Below are 26,256 nucleotides of genomic sequence, written 5' to 3'. Positions count from 1 at the left end.
TGTTTTGTCCCGTTCTGTTCTTCCCAGATTATCTCCTTTCCCAGAGAAAAATCACTCTTTCGTTTATTTATCAACAGTTAATTGTTTGCTATTGTATACCAAGCACTAAAATAGGCACTAGAGATACAAAGATAGGGGACAAAGGTCCTCCCTTCAGAAGGTTTACAGTCAGGCATGAAGGGGAAGACTGCATTTAATCACATACATTCGCCACATTGTTTAGAAAGGAAGGAGCAATCCATTCTACTTGGTAATGGTGGCATGAAAGGGTAGAAAAGGCTAGTGAAGGGTATACTTGGCCTCACTTGAATGATGAATAGGTATAACTAAGCAGGCCAGGAGCTGGGGAAGAACATTCTAGACTGAGGACGGAATTCATGTGAAACTATGTGATATAATATGGAAACTGGCTGAAGATCTGGTGAACTAGTAATGACCAAAGGAGTGTGAGGGGGTTGGGTATGTTGGTGTGGAGTACTAATGGACAGAGGTGGAAGTGGGTTGCTATGTGAAGAAATACTGTAAGTGTGGGTCACAAACACAAATTGTAAACTGAGGCCCAAACTGTGATATAAAAGAGCAAATAGGACTGAGTAGAGACTATGGTGAATTGGAGAGTTTCTTTTAGGGGGCAGCAAATTCTCGGCTCCTGTCAACTACTGCCATGCAGGAATGTGGGCCCAGTGTTGCCAAATCTTCAGCTCTTTCAAGACACACTGAAAATGTAGACTTTTATGTGAAATAGTCCAGTTTTTTTTATTGTGACACCTAATTCAAGTTTTTCCAAAAACCCTGTGTGGGTTGAACATAACCTTTTGGGGGCCAGATTTACTCTGTACTGATTTGCAACTGGGAGTTTTCAGGAAGGAGGTAAGGTCCAGTCTGCAGCCTAGAAAGCCTTTGTCATTAGTATATTTTCTATAGTGATGATGATATTCAATAAGTGGCAAAATTATTACAATGACTTGATTTTTCACTGACAAAATTGCCATCATTTTCGGGGGATGTGGCTGGGCTATGTGAATCTTTACAAATTAAATATATAACTTGACTCACATTTTAAAAATGTTTAATTTGATATAGAAAATGCAGTACAGCCTGGCCGGGCGTGGCTCAGCGGTTGAGCATCGATCTAGGATCCAGGCGATCGGGGTTTGGTTCCCGGTCAGGGCACATGCCCAGGTTGCAGGCTTGATCAATGACTCTCTCATCATTGATGTTTCTCTCTCTCTCTCCCTCTCCTGTCCTCTCTCTGAAATCAATAAAGATATATTTAAAAAAAAAAAAATTTAAAAAAAGAAGGAAAATGCAGTACAAAATATGCCATACAGAAGTCCTACTAAAGGATTTGAGGGAAGAGGGTGGAAGGAATAAATTTGATCTGGTTACATTAAAAATTTATATAAAATCTCTTTCAAATACACATAGTAATTCTTATTTTAACTGTACAAATAATCCAGTAGACCTCAATATTGCTATTTCAGTTAAATCGCTGATTCTGATCTAGTAATAATTATAATTATGGAACAAGAAAGTATTCAGCATGCACTCTACACCTTAAAATTCTATCTGATATGGTTGAAAGAATTGAGTTAAAAGACAAAGCAAATGTAAATAAATATAAAATGTCTTTTAATTTTTTTCTTCTTTTTAATCCTCACCAGAGGACATGCTTTAGAGAGAGGGAGGGAGGGAGAGAGAGAGAGACATCTATCGGTTGTCCTCTGTATGCACCCCTCCTGGGGACTGAACCCACAACCCAAGTATGTGCCCTGACAGGGAATCAAACTGGGAACCTTACGGTGCGTGGGATGATGCTCCAACGAACTGAGCCACTCCAGCCGGGCTAAGATTCCTTTTAAAAATATTATTTGGTGTTACAATGAAAGTCATCTTGTATAAGTTGAAATTCTGTGATAAAAAGACCATCTAATTTCTAGCTTTTGGTTTGATTATATTTAATTAAATAAAGAAGCTAAATTTTCTTCTATTAGATTTAAATTTATTTTTTAGGTAACCAGTGCAAGTAAGACACAAGACCCAGTTTACGGAAATATCTATAAATGGAATCTTTCTAACATGTTTTCTTCCTTCTTTTGATTCCTTTGCCTTGGTTTGTAAAGATTACAAAATGGAGGAAAAATTATCAATGTTAATGTTAACTAAAGTAATATGTATTATTGATATTGTTTAGGGCTAGATTGAAAGATGATATTTTAAGAAATCAGATGAATGAGTACTAATGCTTTATATAGTACTTTCCTATTTAGAAAAGTCACATTTAATCACTCAGACTCTCTAAAAATCTTTTGAGATAAGCACACTCATTTTATAAAATAGGCAACAAAGTCTAGTCTTGGTCGCAGAACCATGATTCATATCCAGGTCTCGTGACAGGGTCATAATTCTTACGCAGTCTTCTGACTCTCAAGTCCTGCTCCAGCCACCATTCTTTTCTCAGTCAGGTGACTGTTAAAACTGACTTGAGTCTAGTCCAAGAGAGCTTAGTCATGAAATAGCCAAATGACTTTGTAAGGGGTGTGACTTAATTTACAATGTTCTGTGAAAATGGTATTATAGTGCATTGTTCCTAATCACAAATAAAATGTAAAATTATGATGTGCTAATCTGTTGTAGTCAATCACATTTTATGTTCAGTTTTGATGTTAAACCAAGTGGTGAAGATCATGGTGCCATCGCTAGGCATTACAGGGAAGAGGCTGTGATGTGGTTTTAGGATGTCGTGTCTTCAGAGTAACTTCCCTAAACTAGACTAAATCTCAGTTGCTTTATTGCTCAACCTTAAAGTGTACCCCGCCTCTCTCCCCCTCCCTCCCTCCCTCCCTCCCTCCCTCCCTCCCTCCCTCCCTCCCTCCCTCTCTCTCTCTCTCCCTCTCTCTAACTTCCAAAGTATTTTTTTGGCATGTTAGATTATTTCACAGGGATGTTGTATTTGGCTAAAAACCCATTTCTGAATAACCGTACTTTTGCCTGCCCATATAAATACAGTTCTGATTTCAAATTGTGGTTTGAATTAGGGTTCAGGTTTTGTGGAGAAATATTCAGAATCTGATGGGAGGAGAGTAAAGATGTCTGGAGAGAAAGAAAGTCTGTAGGGACCTTTAAGTCAGTACTTGACTTTTACTTTTTTAAACCTTTCCTAGTTCATACCAGCCTTCCAACCTCTTCCCCCAAATTCTGAGGATTTTTTCTAGGCTCAATTATCAGAATACATTTAAACTACTTCTTGGATTTGAAACAATCCTGTGCCAGCCTGCAAGAATATGCAGTTATCAGTTCTCTATCACATTAGCTCAGGACTAACTTGCATTCTGATAGTGAGTTTAAGAAATGTTTACCCTGGTATTTTGGCCTTAAGGATGTTTTGACCCTACCTTTCAGAACACAGAGACTTTAATCAAGTTTATGTCAATATTAATGAATTTTCATTAAGAAAATACTTTTGACAGACTTTATTAAGACAGATTTTCTAATCAATTTTTCATAGAGCAAAGTTATATTTTTCTAATTTATTTTACTAAAATCATTTTTATCAGAATCAGCTCTTTGCTTTGTGACTTTTACTCTGAATATGTCTACCATTCAGTTTTGTCTTTTCTTTTTTAAGAAGAGACAGTATAGCGTGGTAGCTATATCCTGGTTATGCTTCAAAGCAGTGCTGTCCAAAAATAATGCAAGCCACGTGTATAATTTTAAATTTCTTAGTAACCACATTAAAAAGGTAAAAAGATACAGGTGAAATTAATTTTCATAAATATATTTTATATAACCCAATATGTTAGACATGTCATTTTGACATGTAATCAACATAAAAATCATTAATTTTAGAGGAAAGTAGATAGGAAAAGGGAAATCTCAGAGGAAGGAAAGGTAGGGATAGGATAAGTTTGGCCTGTTTCTCTGCTACCTTTCTGGAGCCTTGGGGAGGAGAGAAAGAAAAGACTGCCCATCTGTACTCTGGCTCTGCCTTTAGCTCGTGAGTAGAATGGTTAATTCAGCATGGTTCATTTATTTGCTGTTTTTCCTCTGAATCATTGAGAGTTCTATTTATATTCAGAATGTAGTGCTAGAAAAGGCCCAAAAGTACCATGTGTTCATACTACATATGTGCACATTAAGAATCTAAAATGTATTTTACTGGCTCCAATTTTAATAATAGTCTTGTTCTCATTCTCTCTCTCTACCTCCCTCCCCCCCTCCCCTCTCCTTTCTCTCTCTCTCTGTCTCCTCTCTCTTTCTGTCTCTTTTTATGTCCAAGCATAAATTTCGTACTGGAAAGACAGGAAAGGAAACTGTAGTAGATTTTCCAAACACAAACCTCACTTTTATAATATGGTTATGGCAACCATCTCTATTTTGGTAAAGTTAGACTATTATATGAATTACATTTTGCAATTTAGATTTTTGCAATTTAGAAAACCCATAAGCCATTGCAAACAGTTAAACTGGATATTTTCTGTATACATTTAGTACTATATGTAAGTCAGAATTTTAGGCATTGTCCCGACAGAATGAAAACATAAAGCAAATGGATCTAAATCATTCTGTAAGATTCAGAGAGAACTTTTTTGAGGAAGTGACCTGGGAACTAAGACGTGAAGGGGGGACTAGGAGTTGTAGGTAGTGCCAAAGGAAAAGTGCTTTCCAGGCAAAGAAAAATCATTTGCAGAAGTTCTTGCATTGGGAATTGAAAGTCCAGAATAAACTATACCTTTATAGTCAAGATTTTCAACAAGAATGCCAAAAGAATCATTTTTCAACATATGGTGCTGAAACAACTGGATTTCCACATGCACAAGAAGCACATCGGGCCCCTACCTCACACCATGCACAAAAATTAACTCAAAATGGGTCAAGACCTACATGTTATAGTTAAAGCTGTAAAACCCTGAGAACAAAGCATAGGAATAAATCTTTGTGATGTTGAGTTAGGCAGCAGTTTCTTCACTATGACACTAAAAGCACAAGTGAAAACAAAAATAAATTGGGACTTCAACAAAATGAAAAATATGTACTTCAAAGGATACCACCACAAACGTGAAATGACAGCCCACAGAACCGGGAGAAAATATTTGCAAGTCATATATCTGATAAGGGAACTTGTATCCAGCTACTACTAGGAAAATGCAGCATCACTCAAAGAGTAGGTTTGTGGAGATGTCCGAGTGTAGAGTATGGAGGTGTTTCCTGATTTGCGAAATGGAGCTCTGCTGTAGTGCAGCCTTCCTTTCTCTGAGAATGAAAGTTGTAACCTAGCTTGAAGTTAATAAGCATCTCCTTCAGCCCAAACTGTTCGTTTCTGAGGTAATAGGTGCAGACTTCATGGGTTTGGCTGAGAGTTCCTTAGTCTAGGAATCCTTGGCCCTGTGGCATGGTTGGATTTATGAACAGAGCATTTCCTTTTGAAATCTAGACTTTGCTTTTAATACTGCTTAAATTCAAACTATTCCACCAAGATTTTACAGATTTTACTTACGTTTTAAATAAGAATTTTAAAATAAAGTAGTCCAAGCATCCTTCTGAATCTGTCACAAATTATAGTATCTCAATTAGTTTGTTAGACTCGGTGATATAAATTGTGTTTTGCAATTTATTTACCCCAGAATTTGCCCTATCAGCTACATCCTGAGCTGTGGTCTTAGTTGTGTTAGATGCTTTTCTTAGCTCACCAAGAATCAGAGTCCAGCCAGGAAAATGGAAAAAGGAAAATCTAAAATTGTCCTTCCATTTCTTCTACTAAAGAGGGCTCTGGAAATGTTTTGTGCAAGAAAGCAATAGTGAAAATCTCCTCTTTGCTATTAAGTTTCTGAAGCAAATGAAAACCTTTTTCTTTGGTTTTTACATTTTCTGCCAAAGAATTGATTACTTTATTGGGGGTAAACCATGTGAATTGATGCATACTCTAGCTTCTAGGTAAATTCTGTACCAGCAAACCTAGTCCACTAACCCGAAGAAGAGATGAGATGGAAGTAATTGAATATTCTTAATTAGAATAAGTATATATATTTGAAATTCACAGTAAAGATGTCTTAAATCTCATTACATATTCATCCAGACTATTTTAATCAGTTAATGACTATCTTTTATTCACATGTTTTAAAACAGATGAGCTCCAACAAGAAATGCTGGATGATGTACAGAAGAAATTGATGAACTTAGTAAACAGCACAGAAGGAAAAGTAGACAAGTATGCTCTGCCTTTTAACTTTTATATATTTTATGAAGATTACTTTTATGGTAAAAACTTGTACATGCTACATGTAGATGTTTATATGTGATTAGGTTTTTTTAAAAACCTTTTTTTTTATATAGTGGTGAGATGTAGGTAGTTTTAATGAGGGTCAGTAATAATTTTTCTTCATTTGGCTTTTAAATAGGTTTTTCCAGCTCAAATTCTTTTTCTTAAAACCATATGGAAGAGTTAAAATATCACCACACTTAGAAAAGAAAAAGTTTATTCTTACCATTCTTTCTTGCTCTTTTTTTTTTTTTTTTTTTTTTAAAGATTTTTATTGTTATTATTGAGAGAGAGAGGAAGAGAGAGAGAGAAACATCAATGTGAGAGTGAAACACTGATCGGCTGCCTCCTGCACACCCCCTACTGGGGATTGAGCCCGCAACCTGGCCATGTGCCCTGACCTGGAATCAAACCGGAAACCCTTTGGAGCATGGGACAATGCCCCATCAACCCCAACCAACTGAGCCACACTGGCCAGGGCTTTTTTGCTCTTTTTTACTGTCCTTAAATGAACATATTTTGCTAAAATGTATTAGATCTGAAATCTATATATGTATATAATTAATATTTTAAAGATTTCCATATTATTAGCAACTTTTTAATAAGTGTGAATGGGGAAATATAAGCATAACCACTAAGCATATGAACTATCATCACCATTTAAAGTGGGGAGGGAAAAATCTGAAGTTTCTCCTTAGGGTTGACATCAGTGCAGACAGGTGCTGGCTATTGCTCATGGTCACCATCTCAGTTGATTATTTGGTTGAAGAAAGCGGGTCCCTAATAAGTGCTGTTTGCTGGGTACACGTTTTGGGTTGTTTGAAATACTCTTAATTAGACATGACAAGATTGTTTTAAATGTTACTTTAAAATATATTACTGTTTAGTATTTTTCACAATTAAGTATTTAAGTCTAATTAAATGTTTATATGCTTAGTACATATTTATTATTTTGGTACACTAAATATTGGGAGAGCTTGCTGAGTGAGCTTGAGCTGCTTCTGCCTTCATTTTCGTAGAACCCTGATGAGAAACCTCTTCATTGGACATTTTCACACACCAAAAAACCAGCGTCATGAAGTGTTACGATTAATGGGGAGCGTCCTGGGCATCAAAAGGGAGGAAATGGAGCAGGTAACTGAATAATGAAAGTCATTCTGAATACATTTATAACTAAAAAAGGGCATCAGATAAAACTTTCTTTTACTATATGTTGTATAACTTTTCCTGAATACAACTTTCTCATCAATTTGAAAGTGGAATCATTTCCTACTACAGTGAAGGGGTGGACTTGTGCAGTTTGTATAATATTAACCTAAATGTTTTGTAACTTACACACCACCTCTCTTATCAGAAAAGAGGAAATTTTAAGACATGACAACCCTCCACTTTTATTCAAGATAGCGTTCGGGAGGACACTTCATAGTATTTGCAGCCTCTCAGTAGGAAGCATTTACTAGGAATTGGACTTGAAAATTATGTTTTCAGTTGGACTGAAATTATGTAAAACTTGTTTTTATTTTTCTTTTCTTGTACTGATAACACTTTTCTGTTTTAAAATAATTTTCAGTTGTTGAATGAAGATCAGGGTGGAGTCACCAGATGGATGGCTGGGTGGCTGGGAGGAGGGTCGAAAAGCGTCCCCAACACACCTCTGCGACCAGACCCGCAGTCTGCGTTTAACAGGGTAAGGGCCGATTTTATTTTTGCTGAATGTGAATAGTTAACTGATTGTTCCTCCTATTCATTTGCAAGAATCAGACTTCTCTTTTAGGTTAGTTTATACAGCCCTTTTATTTTGAAGTTGTAGAAGCTGACATCCAAAGATGTATTAGCTTAAGGATCCTAAGCCAAGTTTAATAAGTTTATTGCATACAGGTTTTATTTTAGCTTTTTATTTATATAGTACTTTTACTTTTCAAAGTATTAATTCTACCTTTATTTGTATTTGATCATGATGCTACAGGCATACTAAATTAAGAGATTCGTAAAAGACAGAGGCTTTGTTTTATGCATGTTTGTATCTACCTAATCATTGAGCCAGTGAGTACTTATTGAGCACCTGCTGTGTACCCAGCTGTCCTGAGCATTGAGAATGCTAAGCATTGGGGATGCAGCAGCAAAGCAGATACAGTGCCTGCCCTCAGCGAACTTCCTCTGGTAGGAGGAGGCAGTTAATAAACACAAAAAGTAATGCCTGTTATGTAGTGGGCTGAAGATGAATACCAGTTGAATTGAGTAGCACTGTGAGAATGTGGAGCTTACTTCTTTATTTTTTCATAAAGAGGAAACAGAATAGGTGACCTACCCACAGCTTGCCAAAGATAAAGCCCTGTTTTAAATGGGATGGCGTAAAATTTAAAGGAAAGGCCTATACTACATTATTTTAACCTGATAAATTACTGGTGAGCTTTTGCTGTATTTGTTGATTGCGTGCTAGGGTTTAATACTTATTTCTGTTGGTATAAGTTTTCATGTGTATGTAAACAGTTATGAAAATGATTTAAGAAATCTAAATGTTAGCAGGTGACTAATTCAGACTATAGGTTTATAAAGTGTTGTCATCAAAGATTATTAAGTTAAAGTTTTTACTTGATACCTGTGTAAAGTGCTAGCACTTATTCATAAAGCTTATAAAGAAATGAGTCAGATAGCATGATTAGTTTTTAATATTTAATTAGAATAGCCAGTATATTTTCTAAGTTGTAGTGAATACAATTTTAATATCTGCCTAATATAACCCAAATTTTTTTTTCTTAGTCTTTTTCAGAACTATTCGTTAAATTTCTAGAAACAGAATCTCATCCGTCTATCCCTCCACCAAAGCTTTCAGTTCATGATATGAAACCCCTAGATTCCCCAAGGAGGAAAAAACTAGATACAAATGCACCAGAAAGTTTTAAAGGTAAAGCCAGATATTTATCTTTTTCTACAATTTAAAAAATTGAATGTTTAATTTATGATCATGTTTTATAGTGATATTAACTATATTTTTAATGTTTTTGAACATGTGCAATGACTTCTTCCAAAATTCCCATAAGACATCATATTTTGATTTCCTATATATTCTTGTGGTAACCTGCTGTTTAATTAGCGTAGATTAATTTAAACGACAGGAAGCGTTTCCCTTTGTGCGCTGCTGTCAGTGTCCTCTCTCCGTGTAGGCCGCTTTGAAGTATTCTTGGAAGAGGGGCTTAAATGGTCATCTGTTTGCCTTTCTCACTGATGCTGCTTGTTTCTAATTGGAGAAGTGTAGTTTATAGTTAGAAAAAGATTTTTTTCCCTGTGAAAATCTAAGTGGTGTGCTCAATACCCAAACCCTGGTATGTTAATATTTATAAGAGTAGTTTAATAGACTGGCTTAGACATCCAAGAATGTTAGGAAGCGTTCTCATATGTTGAAAGATCTGCCTAGAAGCAAATGGTTTGGTGGTACTATAGTATGTGTACATAATTTTTTATTCCGCTAGTTTATAAGGGTCTTGTTATAATCATATCCCCTATATTAGCATGCAGTAAAATTCCTTGAGTTGAAATTTAAGTATATCCTTTAAACTACAAACAGATTCTTTAGTGTAAGGTCTCTTTTTTTCCTAAAATCTTTACATTTTAATTCAGACTAACTTGTTTGCTAGTGGAACTGTAAAGGTAGGTATATGTTACAATATACTCTTAAGTTTATATCACATGTCAGATACTTAAATTTGGATAAAATATTAAATAATTTGTATTCTGAAATTTTAAAAACTTGCTTAGTCACTTAGACAGGTATATTTTCCTGAACTTTTATAGAAAGTGGTAAAATTTATTTGTTTAGATAAACATTTTGGCTGCTAAATTTAGTGAAAAGTCTTAACTTTAACAAGTGTAGACTATACTAAAAACACTTTCTTGTTACACTAGGTGGTAGCATCTTAAAGAGGATTCAAAAATTCATTATGGCAGGACCCCCCTTGTTCTCCCCCTCGGTCCCTTTCCCTTCTCCCTCTCCTCCCTCGTCCTACGTCCCCCATTCAGTGACCAGGCCCTGTGTGCAGCTTGATTTGAGCTGACCAGAGACAAAAGCCACTGATGTTCTGAGTTGGTCCCAGGTTTGCAGGATTAAAGTTTAATCTTTAATCCTGGATTTGTTGTAGTGTAGGAGCTAAAAAAATACGTTTTATCCCACCTTCTAAGTTCTATCTGGGCTAATAATCAAGTTAACAGACAGAATAACAGGAGAAAATCAAGTTTTTAATATGTGGGGGGGGGATTCACATAAGCATGAAAATTCCAAAGACAGACAGCATTGGGTATATATGAAATTTTGGACGACAGAGAAGGGGGACGGGTAGGGGTCTGAGATTTCCAGAGTGAGCGGGCTGTTTACAGTAGTCGAGGAAGAGCGGAGCACACAGGGCAGGAAAAGCCTTGCTCAGCAACTCAGGTACATTGGGCACATGGGCATCGAGCCTACAGGCCCCGCCCGAAGCCCTCCTATGGACCAGACTCAGTTCCAGTCAGAGCGGTAAGGCAGCGTCCCGGGGCCGCCTCCCTGCAGAGGTGGCTCCCCCGCATCTCAGACGGGAAGGCGGGAGGCTCCGCGTTTCCTTCTGAGTCCTAATCCCAGCTTAGTATCAGTGTCCTAAAACGCAAAACTTTTGTTCCCCTTCAGTAGTAAATCAAGTTCACCAGTTATAGAACTTGTATTTAAGTACACAACGACGATATTAATGTGTTTAATGAAGTATTAGTTACACCTTCAGATACTCCGCTCTCCTCTTTGGCCCATTTCCTTCTCATCTGGTCCTCGGCCTTCTGTTTCTGTTTCATGGACCCTGCGTGTCGGATCCAGGACCCAGCAGCGTACGAATTAAATTTACTTAGGGGCCAAATCTGGGAACCTCAAACACTTGTATAGTGTTGATTAAATAACATATAGGAGACTAAATAATTCACATTTTGTCATTTAGATACGACAGAATCCAGGTCTGGTAGAAGAACAGATGTGAATTCGTTCTTGGCTCCCCGCTCTGCAGCTGTGCCTCTTATTAACCCAGCTGGACTTGGACCTGGTGGGCCTGGGCATCTTCTTTTGAAACCCATTTCAGACGTGTTGCCCACATTCACACCTTTGCCAGTGTCGCCTGACAACAGTGCAGGGGTTGTGTTGAAGGACCTTTTGAAGCAATAGATGACTCTCGAGCTTGAGACGACACGCATAGCACTTTAGAGAAACCACGAACACTAAGTGTGTGTACTTTATCACAAAGTGGCCTTTTGGAAAAAGTCATGTATTTGTTTGCAGTTGTACTTTCTTGAAATTTAATAAAAATATTCTTAATGTTTTTAGAAATTGCAGGTGTCACAGGAGGAAGTGTTTGCTATATTGCTGCTTTTGTTCCTTCTCTGATTTGACCTGATTTAGGCTAGAAACATTTGATTTTTTTATCTTAACTTACAAAGATAGGTAAAATTGTCTTATCAGCTTTCTATTTCCTTCTCTGATTTTCAAGCTCATTTAAGCTAGTAGAGACATATGGCTTGTCTTTTAAAGACAATCAAGAGATTTACCAAAAAAAGAAAGAAAAAGCAGAGGAAGAAGGAAATAGTGGTGGCGACTTATCTGCATGGTGCCGAAAATTGGCCTGAGGAGTGTATCAGTCATCGTTAGAGGACCTCGTGCACACAGGCCAAGAACAAGGTTGTCTGGGAGGACAGGTGTCCTGACCTGGAATGTGTGTGTATTTGGTTCTATGCAATTTCGTCACATGTATAGACTCGTGTGACCACCACTACGGTACAGGTACATCAAGGACCCCTCAGGCCACCCATTTATAGTCATAGCCGCCTCCTTCCCTGGCCCCTCCCTTCACATCTGGCACCCCTAACTCTTCTCCTATTTCTATGATTTTGTCATGTCAAGAGTGCTATATAAATGGAATCATACAGGATGTCACTTTTTTGAGACTGACTTTTTCACTCAGTGCAGTGCCCTTGGGCCTGTGCAGATTGTTCTGTGTATCGGCAGTTCTCTTTGTTGTCAGGTGCATACTGTGGACGTATGATTGGTTTTAAGAGCTAAGGTATCTTTTAAACGTATCATCTCAAAACTAGTTGTTTTCTTACGCACACACACAACTTTCATGCAAGTGTTGAATCGCACAGCTGCACTTGTGGAACTGCAATGAGCAGTATCGCGGACCACGGCACCCCCGGCCCTGTCTGAGATGTCCAAGCGGAAGGTGCGGCAGTCCAGGGTTCGTCCGTTCGCATCCTTGTGGTCGCTGGGGCTGTGGAATCACTTCAGCAACACCAGCACCAGGTGTTTGGAATTTGGAATAAGGGAGCATTTCTTCAATTTTTATAAACCTACCATAAAAATCCTGACTTGGAACTTAATCAGGGTGTTCATGTTTGTATTAGTTGTTGAAGTTGTACATTTAAAGACATTTCTTGCAAATTTTGTAAGTTTCAATATGCCTTTAAAATGGAAACGTGTATAACAAGGAGAGGTGAGCATGATACTAACCCAAATATGTAAATAGTCTGGCTCTGGCCAGGGCTAAACTTGATTATTTGTAAATGTTGCTCTGATTAACTGTATACTTTCTACTGTATTTAGAAGATTAGAAGTCTTTATGTGTTGATGGGTAAAACTGGTTTTCCTGAGGAATTCAGTAACTGAGACAGACACTGCTGCTTCTCAGCGCCCCGTCCCCTTAGCTAACTTATTACATTGCCGTTCTTACCTAGTGTACTCTAATGGGAGGTGTCGTACAGTTGGTTCTATATTAGAACTGCCAGGCTGCCTCCCGTCTGTTTTGCTCATTTCCCTTATGAAATTATTACCCTTGGGTTTTTAGATGATTCTTTCAAAGATACTTTCCCTTGACTGTCCTAAATTATTTACCGCTTGCCATTGAAGTTTCATTTCAGTGTGGAGCATCTGAAATAAAATTAATAAGTTAAAAAAAAAAAGACATGACCCTTCATTTCGGAGAAATAGAAAATGCAAAAAAGTTTTCTCTTAATTTGAAAATTGAAATTTAAGTAGTGAGTATTTAAGTAGTGTGTCATCATATTTTAAATGCCTTTTATGACATTTTAAGTATTTCCTTCCCTACTCAAAACAGATTGTCCCCCTTCACCCCATAGTTTAATATAAGTTTGAAAGCTGTTTGGGTGGACAGCATGACCTTACATGGCTGCTATTTAATTAAGTACGTGACCTTGAACTGAAACTGTAGTACCTAATGTTTCAGTGGTATCATCATTGGAACTATAGCTCACTGGTATGCATACCAAGTGTTTGTTGATCTAAACCAGACATAACTCATCTACTTTTCTGAAACTAAGTTGTGTCAGAGATGAACCATCTGCTTAAGGAATCTTCTTAGTAACCAGCCATACAGTGATGAAGCATATAATTCTAATGTCAGCAGTAGGGCACTGCTAACAGTAATTTACTGCAGTAGTTTAACTACGGTAATTTTACTGTTTACTTCTCTGCAAACTTACTAGAATTTGTGGTTGAATTTTGCTTTAGCTGCCACAATTTTTCACAACATTCCTAATGGTTTTCAACTGCTAATACTATAATAGAAAACCCAGCCAGACATTGAATCGATTTTAGTACAATTCTGTATCATATGGCTGTTTGAATTTTAGTTCCTGCCATTATTGATTTAAAAGGGAAAAAATGGGGAAAAGAATTTACTTCCTTAAAACAAGTAAAATAAAATATTAAATATCCCCTCAATAAAGCCTCCAGTTTATTTTAACCTTTTAGTGGTTAATCGAAAGGGAGAAAAAGATAACTTATTTAATCAGTAGGAGGCAATTTTAAATTGTCCTCAGGGACGGGAGTGATGAGAATTATTTAGAAAGCGCTATTATGCATCACACTTTTGAATTTGATTTCTAAAGCTAATGAAAGTATTAGCTTTCATATATCAAAGTATTTAAAACGTCTTCCATCAAAAAAATTAATTTTGTAAATATCAAGTCAGTTATACTTGATATTTATTTTATATATTCCTATGGAAAAAATAACGGCACTTTTAATGTTCTGACATTTGTGATTATTTGCCAGTGTTTACTTTTTAACTTATTAAGGTTTCTGTACTTAAAATTGATAAGTTGTCTTGATTTTTTAGGGAAACAACTAAATGCGGGAAATTTACAACCCAACCATAATACTGGGTTGTGTTTTATAGAGCTCAAGTCAATGCATTTCTGAATTTCTCAGGAGCACTGCAAGGCAAAAAATACTCCAAATAAAAATGATATATGTGAGTTGGCAATGTCTTCATCCACAATAAAGAAAGATTTTTTAGCAAACAGCTGCTGACTTTTTCTTTAGAAGGGGGAGAAATGACTTGCATATGTTGTTTATAGCAGCCGTTGATCAACTACTGGAGCTAATGCCTTCAAGTGCTGGCCGGATGTCTGCCGCGGGGATGCTGTGGGGCCCTGGAAACGTGCCGTGCGAGCGGTTCCATAGATGCTGAACGTAAGATAACGTATGAGAAGCGGATCCGAGAGGCTGTAGCCAGCCTGGGGTTTAGTGCAGAGGTGATGCTATGCGTCATCGGGCCCTCGGTGTTTCCGCAAGGGAATCAGTCCTGTCTTCATTTCCTCTGAGATGGGGAACCCGCGTATTGGTGCCTGTTCCCGTGATGGCAGCATCGGAGGGAACACGGGCTTTAAAGTTGCCAGGGGATCGGTTTGACCTCTTCTGCACGCCAGCAAGTGCAGTGTCGGCCGGCCCTTGCCCTAACCAGCTTTCGTGGAATACAAAATGTTATAACCTCAACTTGTTTGGCTGTTGAGGACAAGTGAGTTTAACAAAATCGCTTTGACTGTGGGACTGATTTTTCTCGTCGCTGAAATACCCAGGCCGTACTCGGATGGGGGGGTAAGGATCAGGTGACACATTCATGGACAGTATTTATTAAATGATAAAGGGGCCACTGGGGAGAAAGCTCCATAAAATCTAGTTCTATACTGACGTCAGGAGGAGAGGTTATCACTGCCAAAAAGGGGGTGAGAGTGTCAGGTGGGGGTGCTGCCGAAGCCAAGAATTGTGCGGAGGAGGCAGGGAGAGGCCAGGAGCGCAGGCTGCCTGCTGCTCCGCGGGCAGCTTTGGGGAGGCGCCCTGGACTCGGACCGCGTAGGCTCCGACCTAGAGCAGGGCCGGCCGAGGGCGGGAGGGAGCAGCGGCGCTCCGAGCCCAGCTGGGTGACTGGTGAGCAACTGGAGGTAGTGTCGGTGGGCAACGCTTCTGAGAAACCACACTGGAGGGGACAGGACACTGGCAGGAGAGGAAGGAAAGGGGTGGAGGTGGAGGGACACTTGGTTTAGGTTGGGAGCCTTCGGTGGCTAAATGCTCACGGGACGGAGCTGGTGGAGAGCAGATCCTGGGGAGGGGGAACACAGAACCCGGACAGCGATGGAGGCGTCGGCCTGCCATGGGACCCCTTTATTGGCACTGGAGCGACGGAGGGAGGGAGATGCAGGTAGCAAGTGGGTTTGGGTGGGGGAAGTTGTGGGAATTTTCTTCTGTGAGTCTGGCGGGGAACTTGATGGGCTAAAAATGAGGGTCTCGGGGAAGGTCAGGCTGGAGAAATTCACAGTCAAGCGGGAGAGACAGGCTCAGGCCCACAGAACTAGGGAAGTGGGAGAAGGGCTGGGGGCCCGCCTGGCCTGCAGGCAGCCGGAGGGGCCTGGTGGGCAGAGGAAGCGACACTCAGCACCAGGAGGATGCCCGCGAGCGGGTCAGTGTCAGAGGGCCCTGGCCCTAACCGGGTCTAATGGAACACAAAATGTTACTAACCTCAACTTGTGTTCCTGTCCTTGGGACTTAGGTCACGTGAATATATGACACGGCTGAAGGTTTGACAGCATGTTGTTGTCATAATTTAATACAACCAGTAAGTTAGTAATCCTTTATAAACACACCAATATTTGTTTTGGAGTTAAGGAAAAATTCAAGAATGTTAATAAATGGATCACTTAAGGCGAATGTTTGACCCCTTAGTTTGTTTTCTGCCTTGGCCACTACCGTGCATCAAAATTTTAGCCCTTCTGGGGTTAAGAAATTAAGAATTTGCACTCTGATGATGTTTTAACTGTGATCATTTTCAGCTGTGACTTTTGACAGGCATACTCCCCTTTTCAGCCCTAACAGGCCGGCTTCAGTGAACGATTTCTGACCCTCAAAATTAAATCTCAGGGATTGAAAATATTTGTGAACTTAATGCAAGAGCTCAGTAAAGTTGTTTCCCAGGTATCCTTGGACTGTTAAAAATGTAAGGTAGATTATTCTTTTTTGTAAAATATAAGGCATTTAAACGAGAAGGGTGTTACACTGTGAGAGGTTTTCCTATCAGTGCATATTCTTGAATGAATACATTTCCCAGAGGGCAAGGTCCGTTCCAGATGGTGAAGGGAAACATGATTTCTTTTAAAGAAAAGAATTGGAAGCAAAGTAACATAACTTTGCTGCAGGTTTCCAAGCAGCTCCTTCCACGTAAGTGTATTTAAAGCGCCATGGTGTCCTCTGAGTTAACACATTAATCCCCTTCTAAAAGGGAGTTTCAGGCACTTTCCCTGAATAAAAATGGGGCGGTGGTGATAAAGTTACAGATTCTAGACTAATGAGGTCATTTTTTATTTTTGAAAACATATATGGAATGTGTAGTCTTTGAAAATGTTTGGAAGCGTTTCAAAGTCGTCTCCCTAGAGCATCTGGCTTGCCCCGCGCATGCAGGCTCCCTGCTGGAACAGTCTGGATGTATGTGTTCAACCCGTGTTGCTCTCTTTAGGATCCCGCTCGCCCACTGCAGCGCCTGTGTTGAAATATTGATGGTTAAAATCAATTCTCCACAGAATTGCTACCTGAGAAATGGACTTCCATTTTTTAAAGCGTTTTCCCTCTTCAGTTTTTCCTTTAAACGTGAGCTTTCCCTGGAAGTCGTTTTACTTCTGCTGCCATCCTTGAATCTGTGTGTGTCGAATGTTTCAATCACGCAGGAACAGACAACGCGGGTATTAGGAGGGATGGACATCTGGCCACGGCAGTGCGAAGGGGTCGGCCAGGCCTCCCTGCGAAAAGCAAGTATATAAACCAACATGGTCAAAAACGGCCATTTGTGGGCTCTGGTAATTGCCTTTGCAGACAAGAAATGGAAAATTGTTGATTTCTGAAAAACTTCTAGACCTTAGGTAAGAACCACTGGGGTCTGTAGCCTTCCTGCCTGGGACTCCCCCAAACCCCCCAAGCATCCTGGTTTTTCTAGCACCAGCCAATCTGAAAACCAGCAGCTTTGTTGCCTGGGGGAGGGGGGGTGACCTCCACGGAGGGGGCTGGGGCTGTGCAAAAACCATGACTTTGCCAGTTAAAGTGGTGAACTTGGAAGGAAACCTGGAGAAAAAGCTTTGCTAGCCTGAGGTTGCAGTTCCAGGTAGAGCAGTGCTGGCCAGTGGAAATGTAACGAGGAGCCCCTGGAGCGGAGAAAGCCCTGGGCAGGGGGAACCCAGAGCGCCAGGGGGGGCTCAGCCTGGAGCCTGGCCTGTATTTCTCAGTCTACACACGCCCGCGGCGACCACGGGAGCCACGTGGGCTCGAGGTGTTTAATGAGCACAGCCTCCTGCTGACCGTTCAGCCTGCAGCAGCAACCTCGGGAAGCCAGAGTAAAGGATTCAAATAATATAAAAACGGCAGAGACCTCAGCAGCCACACCCTCCTGCGGGGAAGGCGGATTGCTCAGTTTAAATCCGAATTTTACAAAACCAGAGGTATACATCACAATCCATAGTTGCTATATATGATCTACACCGTCCAGATTTCAACCAACAACTATGAGAATGATGAGAATGCAAAGAAAGTGTGAACCATGCTCAGGAAAAAGGCAGTCAAAAGAAACGGTGGGCCTAATGGTTGGAGTGAGCCCGCAGGAACTTCAAAGCAGATCGTAAATGCAAAAGTTAAAGGGAAGTCTGCTCAAACGATACAGGATAAACGCGTGTATGCTCCTTACCCAGCTTTATCAAGTCTTAACATTACACTGTATTTTCTTTTTTTAAATATATCCTTATTGATTTCAGACAGAGAGGAAGGGAGCGAGAGAGGGAAACATCAATGAGAGTCATTCATCAACTGCCTCTTGCATGCCCCCTACTGGGGATGGAGCCCGCAACCCGGGCACGTCTCCCTGATGGCGAATCGAACCGTGATCTCCTGGATCCTGGGTCCACGCTCAACCGCTGAGCCATGTGGGCTGGGCTATATACTCTGTTATCTTTAAAAAAAAATTTTAACTTTTTACTAGAGAAAATTTTGAACACAGACACAAAAGTAGAGAGAGTAATAATGAACCGAGGTGCCCATCACCCACTTCAGCGATGAACAACTCCGGATTAGCAACTGTCATTTCATCCTGAACCACCACCCACTTCCTTGCTTTATTTTGGAAGCATTTTCACATAACATGTCTTAACACTGTAACAAGGAGCCAATCTTTGTAGGAGAGTAGAGAGGATCAAATAATGTGTACCTCTCCTGTCCCTGAACTCCAGGAATGTTGTTGAATTTGATATCCCACCTGGACACATGGAGAAGCTTACATGGTCTGTCCTACACGTGGTGGTAAAAGTTCTTTCTTTTAGGCAATATGGTGACATGCTATATGATAGTTGTAATATTTTTTATTTATTTGGCAAAATTAAATGTTGACAGCATAGCCCTGGCTGGTGTGGGTCAGTTGGCTGAGTGTCATCCTGTGCACCAAAAGTTTGTGGGTTCAGTTCCCAATCAGGGCACATACCCTGGTTGCAGGCTCGATCCCCGGTAGGGGGTGTGTAGGAGGCAGCTGATCCATGTTTCGCTCTCACATCAATGTTTCTCTCTCTCCCTCACTTTTCCCCTCTCTCTCAAAATCAATTTAAAAAAAACTTTTAATAATAAAAAAGAAAAGTTGACCACATAATATTGTTTCCTCTAATTTTTGAAGGTCTTGACTTTATTGGTCTGGTAAATTCAGGAATCTGGTAGCCACTCTCATATGTGTATTATAAATAGGAAATGAGGTAACTTGAATATCATACTATTATAAAGTTTTATTAAATATATTAACTTCGGCCCTGCCGGGCATGGCTCAGTGGTTGAGCATCCACCTAGGATCCAGGAGATCGCGGTTTGATTCCCGGTCAGGGCACATGCCCGGGTTGTGGGCTCGGTCCCCAGTCGGGGGCCTGCAGGAGGCAGCCGATCAATAGTGACTCCCTCATCATTGATATTTCTCTCTCTCCCTCTCTCTTTCTCTTTGTGAAATCAATAAAGATATATTTAAATATATATATACATTAACTTTGCCCCAAACCCTAATACATATTAAGCGTCAGAAAATTAACAGACAAAAATGAAACAGAGATAGCAAATAGAAGATTGCCAGTAGCTATTTTTTTTGAGGGGCTCCATGGCAAAGAGTGTGTTGGCCTAAACTAAAGTCTTTTCGATAGTAGAGCTCTCATATTTTACACATGATTATATGTTAAAACCACAGCCCGTTAAAACGAGCCATAGGAAAAGCCCAGGTGTTTTCATGATTCGCTGAGTCTCCTGGGAATTCCAAGTATGTGCAGAAAATCCTGGCATCCTTGAGCAAGCTGGTTGCAGTGAGTGCAGTTAGAGACCAAATGTAATAGGAGAAGGTATCCTGGGGCAGAAGTTCAAAAATCCGATTCCAAGCTCTGTTCTGCCTCTAGGGATAGGATCTTGGGTATATTACTCCCTCTGGGCCTTAGTTTTCACATTTGTAAAAATGGGGTCCAGCCCGGCCAGGCGTGGCTCAGCAGTTAAGCATCGACCTAGGATCCAGGCGATCAGGGTTCGATTCCCGGTCAGGGCACATGCTCGGGTTGCGGGCTGCAGCCGATCAATGACTCTCTCATCATTGATGTTTCTATCTTTCTCTCTTCCTCTTCTTTCCTCTCTCTGAAATCAATAAAGATATACTTTTAAAAAAAATTTTAAAAATGGGGTCCAGTAAATGACTTACAAAGTTCAGGACTCAGTCACCTCCTCCAGCAATGTCCTTTTTTAACATTCCCAAGACTGGTGCAGGCACCTCCTTGGGCCCTCCCTTGGCCTATGCACACCTCCTTGCACTATAGGCTGACCAGTGACTCATGGTAAAGATAAGACAACTTACTGTGCATTGGCACCTGCTGGCCGCTTTGTGCACACCGTTTCCTTTACAACACCATGATGGTATTTTGGCCCCCCTTTTATAGCTGAAAACCTGCAGCTCAGCAAGGTTGAAAACTTGCTTAGGGTGCTGTTTTTGTTGAGATTCTCCAGAGAAACAGAGCCAATATTTTTAAACTTTACATGTGTTTAACATAAGCATGACACAGAGGGCAGTAACCATGAAGGATGGGATTAAGACATCTAAATACACAGACATGTAAAATGTATGCATTTCCAAAAATGCCATAGATTAAAAGGTAAAAAAGACAAACCGAGGAAAATATTTGCAACATAAATGACAATGGAGAAATCTCCTCGCTGTAGAAAGAGCACTTAGAAAAGGAAGTCATGATCTCTAGGAGCCAGAAGGGTCACCTAGCAGCTCATGCTCAACAAACCTCATTTCCCTTCTTAAAATAGAAATGCTGGGTCAGGAAATGCTATCGATAATGTTCGTTTTTATGGTAGCAGGACATCTGGTGAAGTCTCCCACCAAGTCTCTGTGGTCAAGGGGAAGTGTAAGCTGAGTGAGAGAAGTTGGTGGCACTCTAAGGTTAGACAATCAGCAGTGGCCCCGACATGTTGAAGGAAGAGGAGTGATCGGTGCCAACCTGGACAGAGGGCTTCACTCTAGCACCTGTCCTAGGACATTTTTTATTGATAGTTTTGATGAAGTCAAATAATGTCACCATCAGCAGATCTGTAGTTGTCAAAGCTGGGAATGATACTTAATGCTTTAGAGAGTAAAATTCATGTTGAAAAAGCTCTGGAACAATGCATAAAAATTTAACAGGGACACATGCAAAACTTGGTTCTCTGTTAAAAAAAATAAATCAGCAATCCAAGTACGGGGTGGAGGAGATGGTGTTAAGCAGCCTGGGTACTATGGACTGTTATTTTGGGCGCAAGTTCAGGACTTGGTTCTGTTGGAACCAAGAGGCTCATGCGGCACTAGGAGAGGCTGCCCAAGGCTGCAGCAGGGTCCCGTGACCCACAGGGGACCAGCGGGTAGAACTGGGGTGTTGAGCCTCGGAAAAGGGTGCCAGCTGGGGCAGGAGGTGGGACTGTTCTGACAAAAGGAAGCTGGTTATGTGGCAGCAGGGAGAGTAGCCCGCGGCTGCAGAGGAGAGAACTGGGGCCCAGGGAAGGTAGCTGTGCCCAGGGAAGCAGGTTTGGGTTCAACTCAAGACAATCCTCGAACGAGCTGAACTGCGCAACCGTGAGTGGGGCTCTTTTTGTGAGGTTATGATTTCCCGTTCATGAAAGTGGGGAATACACTAGACACTAACAATATTTTGAAAAGGGTCTAACTTGTTATGTCGGGGCGGGAATTTGGACACAGTGACAGTCATGAGGACAAACTTACTTGATTCCCACAGCAGCCCTGAGAGGTAAATATTATTTCCATTTTGCAGACTAGGAAACCGAGATGCTGAGAGGATAAGTGACTTGCCCAAGGTCACCTGGTAGGTAAGCTCATACTGAAGTCTTTCGTTGCAATCCAATTTTGTCTCTTTTATTCCAGCCCCACGGTTTCGAGATGGAAACAATCTCGGGGCCCCAGACAGTTTTGCTCTCAGGTTCTTCAGTTGCGCCCGGTGGGCACACTGAGTCCTCTCCGTCCTAGCCTTTAGGAAGGTTGAGAGCGTGAAGTGCATAAGGCAGTAAGTCACTTAAACCTCTCCCTACTCCACCAAATAGCCCTACATACATAGAGTATATTTTTCAGTAACTTAACCTCGTGTTTTGAATAGGTAATAAATACATGCTCGTGGTACAAAATTATACCAAATGGTGAGCAGTGAAGAGCAATTTTTCCTCTCACGTCTCTTCCCCAACCACCTACCCAATTTCCTTCCTGGGAGACAGACGATGCTGACAGTTAATCTTGTTTCTAGACCTTTACAAGCAAGAGCTTGTGTATATTTATTTTCTCAAATAGTGGCATGTTTTACACACCGGTCTACAATTGCCTTTTACACTTGTTACTACAGTAGGCTGATTTATGTGAAATTACCAAGTCTACCATTTTGACCCACAAAATATGTGGGAAATCCTTCAATATCAGCACATAGGGAGCCGCTTCAGTGTTGTTGTTTTTAATAAATTGTAACATACAGAGGACCTCACAAATCCTTACTGAACACTTCCCTGGGGACCAGCACCCAGGTCAATGATTAGAATATTACCAGCACCCAGAGGGCCCCTGGGGCCCCTCCCAGTCACCACCCCATTTTGATTTCTATGTAAATGGAGTCGTCCCATATGTACTCTTTATGTGTCTAACATTTTTATTATCGGTTGAACAACAGTCCATTTTTGGAAGTCCTTTACTGTACTTTAAACTCTACTGGTGCCCAGCTGATGGATGTTAAGGCTGTTTGCAATCTTTTGTTATTATTACACGTGTTGGAAGCGACGAACCGCCTCATAAATACCATATATTCTTAAAAATGCTTTATGATGGTCAATTTCCAACACATAGGAAGTAAACATTCTGCCGTTCTTGTTAAGTGCAGTTTGAGAGTACTGTGCGGGCTAAAAAAAATTAACACTCTTCCTCCCACCTTCTAGATTCTTCCAGCTGGGCTAATCAAGTTCGCCCACAGACTGACAGAGGAAGCGCTCACGGGGAGTTCACAGGATCATGAAACACTGTTCCGCGCGGGGCACCACTGGGCACCTATGGCATTTTGGACAAAGGAAAACGTGAGGATGGAGAATCCGATTTCGCAGGTGAGGGCGGGCGGCTGCCGGCGGCGGTGGGAGCGCGGGGGGCACGTGGCTGGTGCGCTCTGCTCGCCACCCGCACACCCGGGGCGCGCGGACCAGGACCCCGCCCCTGACCCCGCGCGCCCTGAGGCTCCCCTGCGCCCCCAGGACAAGGTCCCCGCTCCCTCCAAAGCCGGGAGGGTCCAGTCTCTTTCCGAGTCTTTGCTTAATTACCGCTCTTAATAACCAGCATCCCCGAGGGCGGCGTCAGGCGGCGACTCCTAGGTCCCCCGCGGCACGACCCCAGCCGCGCGCCCACGACGTGCCCGTCGGGGGGCTCCACGTGCAGGCGCGGAGCCTGGGCGGGGGGCCCTGGGGGGCTCCCGAGCTCCCTCTTCGGGGCTGTAACTCGCCCCGCGGAGCTGCGGGAGCAGAAAGGCCCTCAGCGGGCCCCCGGCGGGCTCGGCCTTGCGGGGGACCCGGGGAGATGCAGGTGCGGAGGGAGGCGCAGGACGCTGCCAGCCGCCCGCGGTTACAGAACAGGGTCCCCGGAGAGATTTCGTCGGATGGAAAGGCTTCCAATGCATTAAAAAAGGGGGGGGGAGGGGGAGAAACGTTTGAAACCACCGGTACATCAAATAGGACCTAGCATTGTGCTCTCAGGTCGGCACCCTGCTGTCCCTGCCGTCCCGCCTTTTCAAATCACCTTTTCTCTTATTAAAATCACTTTGCAGCCAAGGGACACTTTTCTTTTTTTTAAATAAAAAAAATTGTTTTCAGGCTTTCTTGGAATATAATCCACACACAGCGTTGTGTAAGTTTGAGCTGCGCGACGTGTCCAGGGGACGCGCGGGCGCTTTTAAATTAAAGCAGGAACGTGCCCGCGAAACCCCGGGCGCCGCGGGGCGGGGCGCGTGTCCCCCGCGAGCCTGGCGTCGCTCAGGCCGGTCCCCGAGCTGGCGTCGGCCACGGCCCGGCCTCCGCCCGTCCTGGAAGCCCGCGGGTTCCCGTCGCTCCCCCAAGCCTCCGCTTTCCCGATGAATCCTGCGCTTCCAGCCCCCGTCGCCGAGTTTGCCGGGAGTTCACAAGTTATTGCAGAGGCGACTAAGTTTTCGCGGGTGTCCCAAAGCCAGGGGGTAGCTGGGGCGCTGGGTCCCCGGGTCCCCTCCCCCCCGCCCGGGGCTGTCCGCCGGGGGTGGGCAGTAAAGGGTCAAGACCCTCGGCCCCCGCCCCCCGCGCGCACTTGCCCGCCAATCGCCGCGGGCGGGGACCCGCGCGCGCAGTGCGGCTGCTCGCCGCCCGGGGACGGGCTCTCCGCCCCGCGCCGAGCGCTGCGTCCTGGCAGACGCCCCAAGATTGTTGTGAGCGCTGTAATCTGAACCAGCTGTGTCCAGACTGAGGCCCCATTTGCATTGTTTAACATACTTAGAAAATGAAGTGTTCATTTTTAACATTCCTCCTCCAATTGGTTTAATGCTGAATTACTGACGAGGGCTAAGCAAAACCAGGTGCTCTCGCTGTCGGCTCTCCAGTGGCTCGGAGGACCCAGGCTCTCCCCTTGTCCTCTCCACGACTCGCTGTCCCCCCGCGCCCCCCTCCCGGACTCAGAGATCAGCCAGCCCCGCGGGCCCAGGAGAGGCCGGAGCTCGGGAACTGCGCCGAGGGTCCCGCGCCGCGCGCTCCGTCTCTTTCCCCTTCGCTTCTCCAGCTCACGCGTCTTGGACATGCCAGGATTTCAAAGGTAGGCTCTCCCCTCGGGGCTTTCCCTTCCCTCCAGGGTCTGGAAGGCTTCCTGAAAACCTGATGGGTGGAAAACGGCCATGGAGCGATCCAGGCGGTGTCAGGATATTGGAGAAGGCGTTCGCCAGTGATGCAATGATACTGTTAATTATAAAAAGCTGCGCCTCTGTGATTTTCATCTTGGAGCCTTCTTGTGGGAGTGCGTACTTCATAATCCAGCTTCAGAGGCAGCATCCGACGGAGGGCTGCAGGAACCTCAGAGCTCCATTCCTCTTTCTTGTCGGGAAGGGCCGTTGTTTTTCCAAAAATTTATCTATCTTTTAAATTCGCGAGAGCAGTCGCCGGGTCGCTCGCAATTATTTTGCTCCATCGGCTGCTGGACAAGCGGAGGGGCGAGCTGCACATCCCAGGGCTGGGTTCGCCCTGTATCTGGGATTCGAGGGCATGCGACCCAGAAGTCTCAAGCCAATGAAAAGTGGGGACTGCAGACAGAACTACATGTAAGCAAACGCTTTGCTTTTCTTTGAGGCAGCCTTCAACTTTGAAGAGCTTTATCTAGATTATATCTGCACAGTCTTTATTGAGCAAACTCTTGAAAGCGTAGCTGCTTTAGACAGACTGTGTGTGTGCGCGCGCATATGCTGCAAGCTAAGCTGTGATAATGTCACCCTGGACTGGCGACACGCAGCCCTGGGGTCTTGTTGGTCTCTCCTCGCAGTCCAGGATGGTGCACAAAGTGGGTGGCCCACCTGTTGGTCAAAGTTCCGGGGACCAGTTATGAGCGCCAGACGTTTCCCCACTATTCCTATGGTTAGTTTATTTTTGTAGTTTTCTAGGGTTTTTCGTGACAAGGTGCAACTGTTTGTGACATGTGAGAGCAGCATGCTCCCAGTTAGCCTGGCGCTTACCTGGCCCCCAGGACCCAGCCAGCACCCAGCCAGCACCCAGCCATGGCTCTTCCTGGAGGCTGGGCTTGAGGCCCGACCTCTCGGAGGGGACCTGTCTCTGGACTGCTCTCAGCCAGAGGGAACGGGGGAGGCAGAGTAGGGGGAGAAATGAGGTTAGCATGCCTTTTCCACTAGCTCTTGAAGTCCACTGCGTTCAGGCAACCTGCTCTGTCTCCAACATAAACGAGACAGGGTTTTATAACCAACCGAAAGGAAACTTCATGTGAAGAAACAGGAAAACATTGAAATTCATAATATACAGCCTGGAAAATAATTTGTTATTGTTCTTCCATTCCTTCCAGATATAAATCTGACTGTCGCAAATATCAAAAAGCCCTGGGATTTGGCTCTGCACTTTATAAGGT

General features: G+C 42.7%; 2 protein-coding genes across 5 annotated transcripts in view; both read left to right on the top strand.

Annotated features, from left to right (window-relative positions):
* Positions 1 to 13,172, top strand: part of TRIP11 (thyroid hormone receptor interactor 11) — a 55,771-nt gene extending 42,599 nt beyond the window's left edge. For all 3 annotated transcript variants that reach the window (XM_081146583.1, XM_081146582.1, XM_081146584.1), the window contains 5 exons: positions 6,127 to 6,208; positions 7,279 to 7,393; positions 7,830 to 7,946; positions 9,020 to 9,164; positions 11,212 to 13,172. In XM_081146583.1, coding sequence (XP_081002709.1) covers positions 6,127 to 6,208; positions 7,279 to 7,393; positions 7,830 to 7,946; positions 9,020 to 9,164; positions 11,212 to 11,432 — 680 coding nt within the window. In that variant the 3' untranslated portion in view covers positions 11,433 to 13,172. The remainder of the gene's footprint in view (positions 1 to 6,126; positions 6,209 to 7,278; positions 7,394 to 7,829; positions 7,947 to 9,019; positions 9,165 to 11,211) is intronic.
* Positions 13,173 to 23,093: 9,921 nt separating this feature from the next.
* The window catches only part of FBLN5 (fibulin 5), a 64,894-nt gene continuing 61,731 nt past the window's right edge, over positions 23,094 to 26,256 (top strand). The window contains exons 1-2 of one of the 2 annotated variants that reach the window (XM_081157496.1): positions 23,094 to 23,228; positions 24,982 to 25,444. In XM_081157496.1, coding sequence (XP_081013622.1) covers positions 25,389 to 25,444 — 56 coding nt within the window. In that variant the 5' untranslated portion in view covers positions 23,094 to 23,228; positions 24,982 to 25,388. Of the gene's footprint in view, positions 23,229 to 24,547; positions 24,946 to 24,981; positions 25,445 to 26,256 lie in introns of those variants that run through there. The other variant, XM_081157497.1, reaches the window with a different exon arrangement.

The sequence above is a fragment of the Miniopterus schreibersii genome, assembly GCF_964146895.1.
Source record: "Miniopterus schreibersii genome assembly, chromosome: 1".
Lineage (NCBI taxonomy): Eukaryota > Metazoa > Chordata > Mammalia > Chiroptera > Miniopteridae > Miniopterus > Miniopterus schreibersii.
The sequence above is the reverse complement of the archived record's forward strand: the minus strand, read 5'-3'. Positions and strand labels throughout refer to the sequence as shown.